General features: G+C 38.1%; 3 protein-coding genes across 5 annotated transcripts; 2 read left to right on the forward strand and 1 right to left on the reverse strand.

The window, feature by feature from the left end:
• Positions 1-625: 625 nt before the first annotated feature.
• LOC135638833 (lanC-like protein GCL2) lies at positions 626-4,502 on the forward strand. The gene is made up of 6 exons (XM_065152296.1): positions 626-873; positions 962-1,140; positions 1,229-1,340; positions 3,297-3,413; positions 3,496-3,810; positions 3,905-4,502. The coding sequence occupies exons 1-6, from the start codon at positions 721-723 to the stop codon at positions 4,241-4,243; spliced, it is 1,215 nt and encodes a 404-aa protein (XP_065008368.1). The 5' UTR covers positions 626-720; the 3' UTR covers positions 4,244-4,502.
• Positions 4,503-5,580: 1,078 nt separating this feature from the next.
• Positions 5,581-8,330, forward strand: LOC103984506 (lanC-like protein GCL2). 2 transcript variants are annotated; one of them, XM_065151264.1, is made up of 6 exons: positions 5,581-5,809; positions 5,964-6,142; positions 6,225-6,336; positions 7,083-7,196; positions 7,279-7,596; positions 7,693-8,330. In XM_065151264.1, the coding sequence occupies exons 1-6, from the start codon at positions 5,657-5,659 to the stop codon at positions 8,029-8,031; spliced, it is 1,215 nt and encodes a 404-aa protein (XP_065007336.1). In that variant the 5' UTR covers positions 5,581-5,656; the 3' UTR covers positions 8,032-8,330. The 2 variants fall into 2 exon arrangements, with proteins under 2 accessions (XP_065007336.1, XP_009400288.2); XM_009402013.3 differs by having other exon boundaries at positions 7,279-7,593.
• A 4,949-nt stretch (positions 8,331-13,279) lies between these two features.
• On the reverse strand, positions 13,280-16,956 carry LOC103984505 (microtubule-associated protein RP/EB family member 1C). Of its 2 annotated transcripts, XM_018825995.2 has the most exons (7): positions 16,521-16,956; positions 16,262-16,417; positions 14,591-14,697; positions 14,169-14,385; positions 13,972-14,085; positions 13,576-13,876; positions 13,280-13,485 (listed from the first exon to the last, which is right to left on the reverse strand). In XM_018825995.2, the coding sequence occupies exons 1-6, from the start codon at positions 16,626-16,628 to the stop codon at positions 13,598-13,600; spliced, it is 981 nt and encodes a 326-aa protein (XP_018681540.1). In that variant the 5' UTR covers positions 16,629-16,956; the 3' UTR covers positions 13,280-13,485; positions 13,576-13,597. The 2 variants fall into 2 exon arrangements, with proteins under 2 accessions (XP_018681540.1, XP_009400287.1); XM_009402012.3 differs by having other exon boundaries at positions 13,280-13,876.
• Positions 16,957-17,095: the final 139 nt, after the last annotated feature.

A 17,095-nucleotide genomic window follows, 5' to 3' on the forward strand; every position in this document is an offset into this window, starting at 1 on the left:
AACCACCACCATATGTCGCTCGACAACTATAATAACATCAACGCAGATGGTGGTGGTCATTGCGGCATGGGGTAGGCGACGATGAGGTTGGCGACACGCTCCTTATGGAAGCGGGCAACGTCATAGTGAGAGCAGACCTTATCATCATTGGAGGTGGTCAGACAACTACATTGGTGTAGACGCTAATAGCGTCGTTGTCCACCATCGAACATTAAAATTATATTTTTTACCCTTTGTTTTCATCGGTAAAACTAATGACATTAGGGTAAATAGAACTAGATGTTTCACTTTGATAACTGGATGCTAATATAACTTATTAAAATATATAAACTATAATATTAAATATAATTAACTACGGTATAATATGTAATTAGTCCGGAACTTATTTATTAAGCTTTGTTAGCTATGAACGAAACCTGATATGCTGATTCACATAAATTGACCTCTTATACATATATAAATATGAAAATTATTATGTCACGATATGGTCCCATGGAATATAATTAATACGCATGAATAATTGATTTAAAATATTTAAATTTAAAATTTATCTCAAGAGAACAAAAAAAAAAACCAAATAAGAAAAATAATTACTATTTCTAGGTGTCATATATTGCAGGTGCCACCATCTCCGCAGTTCTCTTTCCCGGTCATATCAGTGGCTGCGAAGGGTTCATCGACGCTTCTTCCAAGCTCTCGTGGACGCTCACAGTCGCGGCGATGGCCAATCGCTTCTTTCCCAATGACCTACCGGAATTCGTGGAAGAAAATCAAGGTGTCGTCGCCCAATCCACTCTCCACAACCTCCTCTACCTCCCCTACCCCAAATTGGTCGACAAGCTCCTTAAAGCCGCGCTTGATTTAAAAGACAAGGTCAACTTCTCTTCATCCTCTTTGGTCTCATGCTCCATCGCTTTAATCGTGCATACTCCTTGTTTGCTTGTGATATTGTTGGTTTCAGGTGGTGAAGGAGACTTGGGTCCGCAGCGGGCGACGCGCGAAGGACTACACGCTCTATACCGGCGCCTTCGGGACGGCCTTTCTGTTGTTCAAGTCCTATCAAGTCACCAGCAACCGAAGTGATCTCGGCCTCTGCAACGAGATTGTTAGGGCTTGCGATCAAGCTTCCCAGGGTTCGCCGTAAGATGAAGGATCAATTTTTATCTGTCTTGATGTGATGAACGAGGGTCTGTGGGTTTGACTCGAATGTGAATTGGGGTCGGAGCAGGTTCGTGACGTTCATATGTGGGCGGGCCGGCGTTTGCGCTCTTGGCGCGGTGGTGGCTAAAGAAGCGGGAGATGAGGACCTGCTCAGGCACTATTTGAGATCGTTTAGAGAGGTAAGTTTTGCGTTTGTGCTATTCTGGAAAATGCTCTTGACAAGGTAGATCTTTTCGATCAGAAAGAGGTTTCACGCGTCAGAATTTTTCTTGTCTGATCATGATGGTGAGTTTCGTGGTTCATAACCTTATGCAAATACCACAGCTTTGCTATGCTAGCAATGGAACTGTTTAATAACGTCATCTGCATGGATCCTTTTCTAACTTCAAATTGTATCCACAAACGTTTCAGAGTTATTCAAATGCTCAAAGTGAGGATACAAGTTTCAACAGATACGTGTTTGCCACATTTTTATAATCACATTTTTTAAGATGGATTGTGATATCTTAGTAAGGTTAATGTAATCATGGAAATTGTCTCTCTGTTTGCATGAGTAAAGCTTCATACTTTGACCTGTGGAGGTCTTGTGTATTGGGCGTAACCTAGGATTTTCAAATTTCAACTCGTTTTTGCATTTGATTGAGGGATTTCATCCACATTCCATGTATATGCTGGAATTTTTTAATCTCATTCTTATGATTTCCAAGTTCATGTGTACCCTAAGGATCCAAATTCTCATGTTTTGACAATTGACTTGAATTTCCTACCCGATTTTAAAGTGGGAATAACATGATTTTTTGGTGAAATCATCGGATTTCAAGGGGAATGATCATGGAATCATCATATGTAACAATATCTAGATAATCTCTAGAGAGAGAGTCACCTCAAGCTTGTTCACATTAAAATTCATAATGTATTAAGAAAATGAATCTAATACGGACTGAAACACAAGATCCACACATTGGTTATCCTCTGGGACCATTCCTAGACCTATGAGTTTCTCTATCTACTCGGTCATCTTTAAGACATAGTTCTGAATCGGTGTCCCCTCAGTCATCCTAGTGTGGAAGAGACTCTTAGATATCTCATATCGCTTAGTCTTTCCTTGTTCTTCAAACAATTTACGGACATGTAAGAAAATAAAAAAATTATTCTCCAATAAGTATCTGTATTATATCCTTAGTATCTTCACACGAGCAGCTATAAGACTAATGCAATAGTAGCTCTACCAAGCAGAAGTAAAGTGACCTCGCCAACATCAACAATAGCAACTCTCTGTCATTAATTCACAAGCATTCAGAGATGTAATTTGGTTTGTCCAAATGAATTAACTACTACATGTATTCAGTAAAAGCTTTTGTTGGCACTGTTTTGGTTATTCACATTAGCAATTATCTGATTGATCCAACCTTATTTTCCCTGTGCTTGGGACATATCTGAAAAGGATAAACATTAGGCTCGCATGGATAGATTTAGAGGTTTATGACTATATGGTAAATAATTCTTGGGAGAGTTAGAATTCCACATTGTGTACTGATGGAGATCTATGTGCAGCAGTTCTAGTTGTCGATGATTTACAGAAGAGATATCAACATGAAAATTGTTAATCCCTATAGCTTCCCTTATTTTCCTAGATGCCCTTCCTAATCCTTCATTTCGAAGGCTCCACCCTTTTATGATCACTTCATATGTTTTATAAGATTTATGTATGATGGCCATGTTGAAGTTCACTGAGCATATGATCTCTAATGTAGTAAAATTGTGAACTTGGTTCATTCTGATTGATCCCATAGAGCTTTAGACACCAATTCTCTATCCGCATAATCTGTTTCTGATAGGAGAAATCTACTTGACTAGAAGGTCCTCATGAGGGCATGAAAAAGTAAAGTTCTTCTGGCCAAGATGAAACTAAGTTGACGGTCCACAGGTTAGACTCTTCATAGAATGAAATATATCAAGATTTTTTGTAAATGACAATGATGAAAATTGTGATCAAAGTTCAACAACACCGATCCACTCGCATGTGACAAGATTTCAAAATTTTAATTCATTTAGTAACATTTCTCTTATTTAATTGCATAGAAGAGTGATGGCATATTAATGGGTGTTTTTTAATATGTTCATCCTCTAAACAGATTAAAATGCCCGGTGATGTTCCGAATGAGCTTTTGTATGGAAGAGCTGGCTATTTGTGGGCATGTTCTTTCTTAAATAAACACATTGGAGAGGGAACGATACCCTCAACTGACATGGTAAGTTTCTTATCCTAATTTCTTGTTTCCACCTGAGTATTATCCAAAATAAGTTGATGTAATTACTTGCATAATTTTATAGAGTTCAATTGGAGAAGACATTATCCTGGATGGGAAAAGACTAGCCATCAAGGGCAGCTGCCCGCTGATGTATGAGTGGTATGGCGAGAAGTACTGGGGAGCCGCTCATGGGCTTGCTGGAATCATGCATGTTCTGATGGATGTTAATCTCAAACCGGAGGACCTGGAATATGTGAAAGGCACCCTTCACTATATGATTCAAAACCGTTTCCCTAGCGGGAACTATCCCTCAAGCGAGGGATTTGATACAGATCGCCTTGTGCATTGGTGTCATGGAGCACCTGGTGTTGCTCTCACCCTCACCAAAGCTGCTCAGGTGTTAATCTTATCTGCCTTTCGTTCCTCCACATTGTGGGCAACTATTACAAGTAATTGTGGTTGCTAAATTAATGGAAAGTATATCTTGTTAGGTATTCCAAGATAAGCTGTTTCTGAAGGCAGCTGCAGAAGCTGCTGATGTGGTCTGGAACAGAGGCCTGCTGAAGAGAGTTGGGATCTGTCATGGTGTAAGCGGGAATGCCTATGTCTTCTTATCACTTTATCGGCTAACTGGGAATGTATCGTACCTATATCAAGCAAAAGCCTTTACTTGCTTTCTGCTAGATAGAGCTAATAAATTGATTGCCGAAGGGAAGATGCACAGTGGTGATCATCCTTATTCACTCTTCGAAGGGCAAGCTGGCACGGCATACCTCTTTTTAGACATGACTACACCTTCTCAATCGGGATTTCCGGCATACGAAGCTTGACCTCCTGTAGTTTTAGTTCTTTTTCGGTCAGAACAAATGTGTTACTTCCTGTCATGGTGTGCATATGTGTAAGTATGTCATGGTGTGACTATGTAGCGGTGACTAACTTGGAAGTGTCTGAGAAGTGCTGCATCATCCACTAATGTCATTACTGGTTTTGCTTGCTTTGTGAAGTATGTACTAAAGCTTGCAACTCTGCTACTATTTTTGATGTGGTTTTTTACTCTATAGTGAAGTTTGTCTCCTGCAGGTTCTTCAAGTATGGCAAGACTGTCTTAACTCATCGATTCAGCAACACGCTATTCATGGGATTATATGTTTATAGTGAAGAGAGTTATAATGATCTGTCCAACTCTCTTCATAAAATTGAATGAGTTTGATGTTTTTCTGATTTGTACTACGAGGTGATATATTTCTAACTGCAAGTGTCAAAATACATGTTATTTTTCATTAGTCATGATGAATTAGTAAATGTCAATGGCACAGCATCCATGGTATTTCTATAATCATTAGTTATGTTTGAAAATATATTTATATTTTTAATGTGCAGTAGAAGAAAGAGATTTAAATGAATTTATAATTATGAAATATTTGAAGTGTTTGATAAATAATAGATAAAAATTATAATTTAAATGTGTATTGATATAAGTGTTGCTTGGTACAATTATATTTCAAAATTTTATCAAATATTTTATGATAAATTCATCTTTCTAATAGTTTTAATATTTATTCAATATATATATATATATATATATATATAATTAATTAATTAATAAATAAAATAAATAAATGCCTGTGTGTAATCTTATAAAAAATTTCATATTATCCAAATATATGATAAATAAAAAATAATCATATAAATATATATAATATTTTTTAAAAATAAATATAAAAAATAATCTTTATAAAAATATAAATTATATTAATTTTTAAAAATTAAAAAAAATATATTAACATCATATAAATAATGAAATGCTGATGCTAGCTCATGAAATTCCAATGTATATTTGAATATTTCCAATATAGTAGGTCAAATATTATTTAAAATAATTTACTAAATATTAATTTATATTTACAATATGGTGTGTTCTAAAAGCACCCATTGTCTATTGCAATATTCTCATCTTCAATGAATGGCTACAGCAAAATGGTGATTTAAGGTATTAGTTTTTATGTGCAATTATGAACTCTTCAGTTCGCATCGACTTGAGGATCATGAGCCGTTCATCATCTATCTCACGATCCTCATAAGTTGAGTTTACAGGCCCAGGTGGAGCATCATAATAGATGCCACGACGGTCACACAACGTTGCCTCTTCCCCAATAATAATCATAAATACGCGACGGACAAAGTGAATCGCCGCCGCTCGTTCCACAAATCTCCCTTTCCCTGAAAGTGTCGCTGCCGAAGGGATGGCTGATCGCTACTTCCCAAATGAGATGCCCGATTTCGTGGAAGAACAGGAAGGTGCGGTTGCTCAATCCACTCTCCACAGCCTCCTCTGCCTTCCCGACACCAAATTAGCCGACAAGTTTCTAAGAGCTGCACTCGATCTCAAGGAGAAGGTCGCGTTCTTTCGTTGCTCGCTTTCTTGCATGCTTTGGCTCAGTTAGGACTATTCAGAGGTTTACCTGCTTCCTAGTAGCTGACAATGTTAATTATCTCTGGAAAGGTAGCTTTTGGTGGTGCTTACAAGTTGTTTGTTATTGCTTGTTACAGGTTGTGAAGGAGACGTGGCTGCGCAATGGGCGGCGAGTTAAGGATTTCACCCTCTACACGGGTGCTCTTGGAACGGCTTTCTTGCTCTTCAAGGCGTACCAGGTCACCAACAACCTAAGTGATCTCAGCCTCTGTGGCGAGATCATAAGGGCTTGCGATTCTGTTTCGGCTGGGTCACGGTAGATGCTATTTTACATTCAGGTCTTGTTTCGTCCATAATGGTTGCTTGATTGGTTTGAGCGTGGATTTGGTTTGGAGTAGGCATGTGACGTTCATATGTGGGCGTGCGGGAGTGTGTGCTCTTGGAGCTGTCGTCGCAAAGCAAGCTGGAGACAATGTGCTCCTCAACCATTATTTGAGCTCATTCAGGGAGGTAATGAAATTGGTAATTCCATAAATTTTAGGTGGTACTTTTATCTCATTGTGAGACAGATCATTGTGCAAGTTCAGCAATTGGTAAAAGTGTATTGTTCCTTTAAGGTGTGTTCATATACTGTTTGAGAAATTAATGTTGTCACTCTAGTGTTGGCTTCTTCCCTTCTTCCTTCTTGAGGAGAAGTAAAGAGAATAAAACATGTTCTTTTTCATTTTAATGATGGACAAAATATTTTTACAATCTGACTGTGCTCAAATATGTAGAGTAACTTGCAAGATAAGACGCCAGCATTGTTGATACTTGATATTTGATATGCCCATCTCCGTGTTTGAACTCTTTAATTTCTTGTGAATCTATTTTTCTGAGACATTCAACTAAGATCAGGTGCCAATCAATCCCAAAATCATTCGAGATGGTCCTATGTAGAATATTTTCAAATTCTCTGAATTGTCTTGATTTGAATAAATGAGTTCTATAACAGATTGACTGAACATATGGACTGCAAAATCATCCTTGTTGTCTTTCGTTCTGTTATATGGCTATTTCCGTATTCATCTTACTGGTTCCTGTTCCTACAAACACATTAGCCAGTATTAACATTGACAGAATCATCTTAGTTTGTTTCTTGTACATTTATTCTTTTTGCTATAGCACTCTTCATTTTTACTAGATATAATCCTGCATGATGGGTATTGTGTTCTCACTCATGTTCTTTCAGTAACTTGGTTACCTTTTTCAAGCAGATAAAGATGCGAGATGTTCCTAATGAACTTTTATATGGAAAAGTTGGGTACTTGTGGGCATGTTCTTTCCTAAATAAACACATAGGCGAGAGTACAATCCCTTCAACTCACATGGTGAATTGTTGGCTGTATTGCTTCCCTGTGCATCATCTGTAAGAAAAATACGGTAGAGATAACATCTTGTATACTATGACAGAGTCCAGTAGCAAAAGAAATCATCTTGGATGGCAAAAGATTATCCAACAAAAGCAGCTGCCCGCTGATGTACGAGTGGCATGGAAAGAAATACTGGGGTGCTGCTCATGGGCTTGCAGGAATCATGCACGTCCTGATGGATATGGAACTGAAGCCAGAAGATAAGGAATGCATTAAAAGTACACTCAGCTACATGATAAATCACCGCTTCCCAAGTGGGAATTACCCATCGAGCCAGGGCTCTAATTCGGACCGCCTTGTGCATTGGTGCCATGGTGCCCCTGGTGTTGCTCTGACCCTTATTAAAGCTTCTCAGGTGGTGGTGCCTTTCTTGTCTTGACTTAATCCTTTGCTGAACCTGCCTTTATTGCAAAAGAGTAAGAAGCTAATTCTCTGATACAACTGGCGCATCCAGGTCTTCCAGGATGAGCAGATTTTGGGTGCTGCAGAGGAGGCTGCTAAGGTCGTCTGGAGCAGAGGCCTGCTGAAGAGAGTTGGCATTTGCCATGGTATAAGCGGGAACACTTACGTGTTCCTCTCACTATATCGGCTAACTGGGAGGGTCGAGTACTTGTATCGAGCTAAAGCATTTGCTTGCTTCCTCCTAGACAGAGCTAACCAGCTGATTGCAGATGGGAGAATGCACAGCGGTGATCGACCATATTCTATGTTTGAAGGGCAGGCTGGCATGGCACATCTCTTTTTGGACATGATCAGACCTTCCGAATCAAGGTTTCCAGCTTATGAGCTTTGAACCCTTGGCACACTTTGGCTTGTTGTGCATCAGAAGCAATATCTTGAGGTGTACATATGAGAACAATGTGTCTTGTTTACTGTTCTATCGAAGATACTGCAATATCTTGAGGTGTACATATGACATCGATTGCTCCCTACCATGCATGTGTAGGGTACCGGGAGACTTACCTGTTATTTAAAGCTGGCTTGCAAACAGTAGAAAAGCTTTTCTGGTTGATGTTCCTGAATGATCGTCTTACTCTTATTACTGTACAAATCAAATTTTGCAAAAGAGATGAGTATTGTGTTCATGACCAAGATGCTGCTATTATGCTGTCCTTTTCAGTTGTTCATTAGATGTCGAGGAGCATTTTTTATATATGATAATTATTATTTTTTTCATATGTTTGGAAGTTTGATTATTCGAAACCTAGGCATGCATTTAATAGGCAAAGTTCAATTGGGATATGAAAGTCATATTTTATAATATAATTAATTATAAATTATCTTCTGTAATTAGTTATATCTCGATCTTTATACTCTCAAAAATTGTATTAGGATTCCTATACTCGAAAGTTAGACATCTAATCTCATTTTTTTTCACATCATAGATTCTGTTAACGAAAATAATATACAGTTTATTATTGAGCACGTGCTGACTCTCTGTCTCACTTTGATTTATCATCGAGCTGTACAGTATTTTTTACTAGTAGAATCGATGACGTAAGGAGAAATAGAATTAAATGTTTTATTTTTATAAGTATAGGGATCATAATATAACTTTTGAAGATATGAAAATCGAAATGTTAAGAATAATTAATTACATAAAAAAATATATAATTAACTCATCAGAAGATATTAAGTGTATATTAAGTGTATTTGAATTTAAAGGGTTACTGATATGCTAGTACAAGCAAGTGACAAAAAAAAAAAAAAAGGCGAATACATGCAAGTTTATTTTTCTTTGGATTGATAATATTATTGTGTTTTCAGACTTAGATGGGGAAATTATTTAATAGAGAAACTGAGTAAGAGATTTTTACTGAACACGTTATTCGCAGCAAGCAATCGTGGGCTCTCCATCGAAATCGTCCCCTTTTCATCAAACCCAAGCATCTACGTTTCTCCTTCGAACCAAACGTATGCATGCGGAGACACGAGAACCCATGCGAAGCCTCATGACCTCCACACAAACTCCACACAACCCTTAAAATGAAATGCAAAGACACGAGCGTCGATGGTACAAGTCGAGCAAATCTTTAGCGCAAATCTTTGGACGGATACATACATCCATCTCGGCCACGATCAGACACATGCCAGATATGTATTTTTTTTTATTTAGTTACATTTAGTATTTTAATCTCTGTATTTTAAAAAGGTACGTTGATATCCCTATAATTATGAAAGTGAAATATTTAAGTCCATTTACTCTAACGACATTAGTTTTATCAAAAAAATATAAAAATAAAAAGTAAAAAAATAATTTTAATATTCGATGATGAATATCATCGATGGTGGTGGATGGTGGCGTCGACGCAGTTAGTGATGGTCGCTGCGATGTCTACAATGAAGATAGTGGTCGCCACACCACTAACTTGTTGGGTGGATCCTAGCCTTCATCCGAAATTAGGGTTGTTGTTGGAGTTCCTATCGCTCCCTCCATTGTCGCCCGCCTATGTTGCTCTGCATCTACGTAGTTATCGAGTAACAACTATGTCGACATGTGTTAAACCTTTTTATCTGTGTTAAATATGATTTTTTTTAAAACCTTCCAATGGGATGATACTTGATTGAGAAAACATCATCAATCAATTATAATCCATCACGTGGCCTCCATGTCATCTGACACGTGGCCTCCACATGGTGTCTCAAGTGGAAGTAGAAGACGAAGACAACCCAACACCTATATGCCCTTGTGGATAAGAGTCCAAGGCAGACGATTATGGGTTGTCCCCCCCCCCTTGTCGCTCGCATGGATAAAAGTTTAAGGAGAGATTGTCGAAAGCGGTTAGATGATACCTCATTTTAGAATATCTCATGTAATATTTTATTTCTTTATGATCAAGTATAAAAGCTCATCTTCAACACAATGAAATAGGGGGATCATATTTTTTATTACTCACATCCGTACTCGTATATCTCGGGTTATTAACTTGGGGGTTGAAGGGATCGGATCGGAAAACCTCTTCCGATCTCGATCTTTATATAGATGACACCTTGGGAGCTCGATGCTTTCATCTCGGAGGTACCTCAAACAACCTTATGCATATGGTTCTGGATCATGTCGAGCTGATCAAGATGACAACGACTTGTTCTCGTAATATTTTGGTATTAGAAGGAGGGCTCGATATCGTAGGAATACTTGTTAGTCGACCCTCTCAATGAACGCTCAAGTGAATAGGCTTTGCACTCGACTCACCATACTTTCACCTAAGGGGAGCAACAACCACCCTTTCCGCACATAGGCATGTCCACCTCAACGCAAATGTCGATGTAATATTAGTATATGTTTAATAACCTGAGTCTCTCACCCTTAGGAATGACTCGAGCTATCTACTCATTCTCATCGAGGTGTTCTTAAATCTCACTTAGCAAGTACATATGTTAGTAGATATGATATAAGTTGTCGCTTCACTTTTGCCACAATTAACCTAGCAAATGATGCCACTAGCTCAACCACTAGCCCTCATTAAGGTTTCTCGACCTAGTGTAATGCCGACATCCCAAGAGTACCTTAGACCTGTCAAACTACTAGTCGAGGAGGTACTTAGGTCCCCAACCATGGAATTTAGCGGACAACACCACCACCCTATCCTACCTGAATCCAAGACCCAATTAGTGGAGTAGATGGAGGATTTTCTATAGATCCAACTACAATAGATGGACTGATGTTTGGAGGAGATGCAATGAGAGTTCCAATAATGAAAAATGGAAGCATTGGTCGACCCCACCTCAAGTCGATCGTCGTTCACCCAAAAATCTAAGAGGAACCAAATCGAACTTCCACCTCTCATCCTTGGAGACATTCAATGACAACCGACTCGATGGAGCATACTGCAACTTTTCATACCCAAATGTCATTGTATGGTTCAAACACTTTAATATATTGTACATTCTCAATCACGTTAAGAGGCCCAACATGAGAATGGTATGCTCGCCTAAAACTAATTTCCTTTAGTTTTTTGTGCAGCTCATGAAGGAGTTCAAACTTCACTTACTTGGGAATGTACACCTACGACCATTAGAGGCAACGCTCCTTGAACTTAGGCAAGGAGAGGAAGAAATACTCGTAAACTTCGTCACTCGATCCACGAGCAAAATTCAAGGCATGTTATATGCCCATCCATTAATCATAATATAGACCTTCATAATGAGGTTAAAGACCTCTTAACACTTCTAGTCATTGATAGAGAAACCATTGGTAACTATATCATAGGTACTTTAAATGGTCAATTAATATATCGCCATCGAGGCAATGATCTCGAGCAAACATAAGAAGTCATGCAATAGGTCGAATTAAGAGTAGACACAATCAACCCCGACCCCAAGGTCATCGTGGCGAAGGAGAAATGAATGATCCAACTTACCTCGCCTAAGGTTTGAGCTAACTCCCTAAATATAACTAGAATTAATTTTTTTTTACAGATAAAAGAGAATGGACTTTTAAAAGTAAGATTTACAATTTCAGTATGTACTAGTATATCGACTAATGGTCAGTATGGTATGTACCAAGGTGTACTGATGATATACTAAAAATTAAATAAAAAATAGCTCCAAAAATACTTGAAAATAGAAAAAAAAATTATATTAGAGTTTGTAAGTTGGAAGTAAATATAAATTATATAATTTTAGTAAAATTAAATTAAATTAGAAAAGAATACTAAACCGTTCTTCCGTTAATATTGAATTGTCTATAAAGAAATGATTTAAATTGTTAGATGTGGATGATAATGAGTTTGAGAGAGTGATACGAGTTGAGAGAGGGCAAGGAAAAGGTTTAAAAACCCTTTCCTCTGATTCAAATGATCAACTTAGACCATTTAAAAGAGGGTAATCTCATTCCTCGTATCGGTAACGATTGAAATCCAACCGTTATAAGTTGTTAACAGTTATATTTCGATAATTACCACTTGATAAAGGACAGTCTTCGTACATATCATTTGTACCGACTAACTTCGAGGATTCTCTCCTTCCATTTTTCCCTACTCCCAACAATGTTTGAATATGTTGATTGCTTTTCTCCTCACTCTGATTTCGTACGAATTACCTAAATAATCAGATCTTATAACGTTGTTGCATTTAGTTCTTTATATGATTTTTTTTGTCTTTGGTTTTCGTTTTACTCGTGTCTAGTGCCCTACATATTGTTTTATCTTGAACAAACACATCATGCGAGTAGGTTCTACTCGGGCTTGTCCCATTGTTGGTCGGGCTTCGCCAGCTCAAGCCACACGAAACGTGCACGACCTTCAACCTTGCACTTCGAAGCTCTCGACCTTCCAATACGTGTGTGGTCAAAATATAATCTTAGGCTACTGTTTATGTTCTTCCGAAACCTTTTCTATCAAATAATTTTATAGTTTGACTTCGTTTAAATTTCACATTCCGACAACTCGCAGTTAAAAGTTCAATCCTATCAAGTTTGCATGAGAAAGAAGTCACCTCTAGTCTCCTAAATGGAAAATTAAAGTGTGAAGATGGAAAGAAGATTAAATCATGGCTTTTAAAGAGGAAATAATAAAAATCGACAAAATATTATCAAAATATTCTTTGTTAATGTGACAGATTCGGGATAATTGACTCTCTCGTATTTCTTTTTGTCATGTTGATGCACACAAGTCAAGTTTCAAATCTTAATGTGCTGCTAATATAAATTGACTACACGAAAATTTAAAGCTAAATATAATAATCAAATAATATATTTCTAAATGTAAATATATTTTTATTGATATCGTTTTGTATCTTAGATAAAATGACCTAAATACCCTCCAAAGGTTATTAATAAAATGACCATCTTTTTATAAATTTTCTAGTATTCTCTCGAGCTTTTATGTCAAGATTCTCTAATTAAACTAATAAAGACGGCCCCAAATCTGATTTCCTTACTATCAGCCACCATTTCAACGCGACAAACAGATCTTTACCCAAAAATGTTAACTGTATGCCTGATTTATGGGCAGATAAAGGCGAAAACCTAATCAATGCAACTATTGCAGTTACCTGTTGCTATCATCTCAAACACTTCCAAAATTACCGGTAAAATAATAGACGGATCAACTTGCATGGGGAGGTTATGTTAACCATTAAAATATTAGACAGAACAACTTGTTTAGGAGTCCAAAGCAATTTCTGCTCAATATTGTGTCCGGAGAAACAGAAGAAAGAATAACAGCTTACAGTGAGCACCAAATCTCATATCAGGTAATGCATATGAGATTCCATTTCATGGGCAACGCTCCGTTGCTCCGGAGACCTGGTTAAGATAAGGAGCAAAGTGGCTGAGCCAAGCATGTAACTTCACAAGCAAGCACCCAAGGAAAATGGACCGGTTTAGTTGATGGACGTGCTTTGAACTCGAAAATTTCTCAGTAGTTGGTAAGTGGTGATCCACAGTAGTGCACATCCGAGATGTCAGAGAGCCTCTGCCGTGGGGACAGCGTCGAATGGGCCGCCGCATCAAACTCAAGGGTGGAGATATCCTTTCTCTTCTGCACTTCTTGCTTTGGTTTTTCTTCTGACGTCTCAAGGATAGGGCTGAGTGGCGGTGGTTCGATCCGTTGCTGTGCTATCATGGCTTGTGCTTCTGCCACGACAGATGAGCTATCATCTGCAGCATACAGTATCTTCTGAATTGCACAAACAATCTGCATTCCAATGTGGTATTACTATATTTCTTCTTTCATCTAATCTGTCCTCGTCAAATAGCCTATTTCAATGCTGACAGGAAAAGTATACTTACAGGCAAGTGCTCTATCTCAGGGTTCTGGCATAAAATTTCAATGTCCCTCAATTTACCAAAGTAGAAGTCCCTTTCCTTCTCAAGGCTATCCACAAAAAGCTTCAGCTCAGTGATCTGCATTTTGTGTAGTGTTTAGGCCTTGGACATTTAAATATTCTGGGGGAAAACAATGCTGAATTATTTATCTAATAACTAACCTGTTCATCATAAGCATGAGCAACAGAACTAGTGGCAGGTTTTATGGTCCTATGCGATCCATTTGCAACATGCCCATCATTCTTTTTTGTAGCATGGGAGGCTTGAGTTTTAATGGCAGCAGATGACGATCTGACGGATGATTGAGAAGACGATGATGACCTCTTGTTTGCTTCTTTTCCACCTCTGCAAGCATCCCTTCTCTCTAAAGCATTATAGCTGTAAAACAAAATAAGATAAGAGGGCCATCATGTGCATGATTTAAGCCTTTGATTGTTGCTCGTGAGTAGCTGCATCTTAAACATTAAGCTTTTGATTTTCTTTTGGCACGAGAGTAGCTAGATTTTAAACATAAATTTTGTTTGGATGTTTAGCGTTGAATTGTTATACAGTAAATAAGCAGGAAAAAAGATTTAGAAATTACTTGATCAGAACACCACCATTGACAGAATCACAGTATCTCTTCATCCACTGCATAAACTCCAAATTGTCCAGGGGCCTTCCTTTTACAAGCTTGTTTACTTCAATGTGCTGACAAGTCAAGACGGTAAAAGGACATATTCAATTGCAATTTATTAGAAAGAAAATGACATGACGACAAGAGAGACCCTTTCATCAATACAAAGCTGACCTATCCAAACATTTAATAGAACTTTTTGTTTAATAGCAGTCCCGAGAACCACCTATATAAGATCATACATAATTCCTCATCTAACTCATTTAACAGAACATGATGACAACTGTAAAAAATTAATTAATTAATTCCAGATATCCAGTCTCTTAAAATTCCCCAATCACTTAAAACACACACACACACACACACACACACACGAGATTCAAGAATTTTAATTGCATAACACCAGTAATAAGATTACACGAGATTCAAGAATCTGGATTGCGTAAAACCAAAAATAGATCTCAGCACTTATTATAACATTATGCAAGCTTCAAATGTGAGAATCCTCCAAGAAGTCTTAAAATATTAGTATATGTAATGGCATTCTCAAAAAAACTATCATACTCTCATTTCTACCTATTAAGAAGATGGAGCCAATTGACTTCAATGCGATTTCTCCTTCATGGAAACAATGAAAAACAAGGGGGAAAAGATGATCACTGAATAATATGCTCCATAAAATGTCAGAAGGCTTAATATGTGATATTATGCTCTGTTCACTGACATTTGTTATTGTGAAACTGAAAATAGACTATTGATTTAATAATAATGGCCTGGTTTGACTCGATAGTGATCATGATTTCTCTTAGGGAAGAACCAACATTTGCAATAATAGCAATCGTACAAAGAGCATTTATCAGATCTTTGAACCAACAAAAAATTGGTCCACATGCTCCCATTTAATGTTTGTACTCCAAATAAAATCCAGTATTACATTGTGCGAACTCATTACAAAATGGCTCTGTACACTCATCAGTAACGAAGTTTCATAAGTTCTCTACAAAGTGCTGTATGTGAAAGAAAAGGTTATATCCAGCAACCTATTTCAGTGACCGTCTATAGAATATAAAGATCGGTTTTCATTGATTTACTAAATTGAACAGCAGAAGATCTGAAAAGTCTTGCTTTGAGAAAAAGCCACCGAAACCAATCATGACTTTAGGAAACATACAGGCAACATGGAAGTATCAACCGAAAGAATTGGACTACTAACCATCCTGTCATTCGTTTCCCATATAATGCATAATTAACTATAACAAATCCCATATATTTCCGTTAGAGAACCACCAAATATCACAAGCACCGACAGATTAAAAGACCACGAAGATCCACATAGCAGAGAGTGAGAGAGCGAGAGCGAGAGCGAGAGAGAGAGAGAGAGAGGCAAACATATTAAGCACAATCACAAAATACTGTGACATATATATATATAAGTAATCGCTTGTGGCAGAAAAATATATCATCAACAAACAGTAGCAACAAGAACAATCTGTAACATCCCAAGGTAGTAAATAAATAAAAGAAAGGACAAAACGTCTAATCCCTATGTTGCACAATTTATTCAAAATCAATCAACCAAAAAGGAGAAAGAAAACAAAAAAAAGTAAGTAAAATACAGAAGAGAGAAGAATGGAAGACCTTGGTTATCTTGAGCTTATTAAAGACATCCTGAAGGACCTTATAGTTCTGGATCATCTCGTACTCATTCTTGGCATCAAAGTTCACCTTGTGCATCGGTACGATCCCCGGGTGCGCAGCGTCCATCAGCTGGCAGTGCACGGCCCCGGAACAGGCCTGGAAACCCCACGATCGCCACCGATCCCCGAACCAAACTATGTCATCAAGACACGCACTGCGATCGATCCATGCGAACAACAAAGGTTAGTAGATAACATACCTCCTCGACCTTGGAGAGATTGAGTTGGAGAGTGGAGTTGATCCACGCGAGGATCTCGTTCCGGCCCACGAAGTATGCCGAATCCATCATCCCGATGTTGGTCGCCATCGCTCTCCTTCGATCGAGGTTTCGTTTCTTGAACTAATGAACGGGGTGTGGAAGGAAAAGAGGAGAAGGGAAGGGAGAAGAGCTCAACTTCGGTCGATAGATTTCTTGTTTTAGGGCTTCGTTTATTGAGCTAATAAATGGGGGGAGAAAAAGATGGGGAGGTAGAAAGAGGGCGGGCTTTGAGGAATTTGAAATGAGGGTAGACCTGACTGTAATAGAAAGCCAGAAGCAACGGCGGCGGCGTACCCCTTTTATAGCAATCATTCTATATCTCGCGTTCTCTATCCTGAACCGGACCGGTGGCCGGTCGATTGACCGGTCGAGATATGGCGCCACAACGCTGACGCAGCTTTGGATTGTAATTTTGAACAAAGAAGAGCACGTCAGTGATCTAAATTAATTGTTACCGTTGGAGTTGCGCCGTATGTTCCAGACGCTGGTCGAAAGTTGACGAGAACTGAAACGCT

The sequence above is a fragment of the Musa acuminata genome, chromosome BXJ3-5 (assembly GCF_036884655.1).
Source record: "Musa acuminata AAA Group cultivar baxijiao chromosome BXJ3-5, Cavendish_Baxijiao_AAA, whole genome shotgun sequence".
Classification (NCBI taxonomy): Eukaryota; Viridiplantae; Streptophyta; class Magnoliopsida; order Zingiberales; family Musaceae; genus Musa; species Musa acuminata.

Bases quoted from the DNA above. Each gene is read 5' to 3' on its own strand.
- LOC103984505 (XM_018825995.2), bottom strand. From the start codon at position 16,628: ATGGCGACCAACATCGGGATGATGGATTCGGCATACTTCGTGGGCCGG. The intron at 16,418-16,520 runs GTATGTTATCTA...TGGGGTTTCCAG, and splicing joins ATCTCTCCAAGGTCGAGGAG to GCCTGTTCCGGGGCCGTGCA. The intron at 14,386-14,590 runs GTAATTTCTAAA...TTTGTTTTACAG, and splicing joins AATGGTGGTGTTCTGATCAA to CTATAATGCTTTAGAGAGAA.
- LOC103984506 (XM_065151264.1), top strand. From the start codon at position 5,657: ATGGCTGATCGCTACTTCCCAAATGAGATGCCCGATTTCGTGGAAGAA. The intron at 7,197-7,278 runs GTGAATTGTTGG...ATACTATGACAG, and splicing joins CAATCCCTTCAACTCACATG to AGTCCAGTAGCAAAAGAAAT. The intron at 7,597-7,692 runs GTGGTGCCTTTC...TGGCGCATCCAG, and splicing joins TTATTAAAGCTTCTCAGGTG to GTCTTCCAGGATGAGCAGAT.
- LOC135638833 (XM_065152296.1), top strand. From the start codon at position 721: ATGGCCAATCGCTTCTTTCCCAATGACCTACCGGAATTCGTGGAAGAA. The intron at 1,341-3,296 runs GTAAGTTTTGCG...TCCTCTAAACAG, and splicing joins ATTTGAGATCGTTTAGAGAG to ATTAAAATGCCCGGTGATGT. The intron at 3,414-3,495 runs GTAAGTTTCTTA...ATAATTTTATAG, and splicing joins CGATACCCTCAACTGACATG to AGTTCAATTGGAGAAGACAT.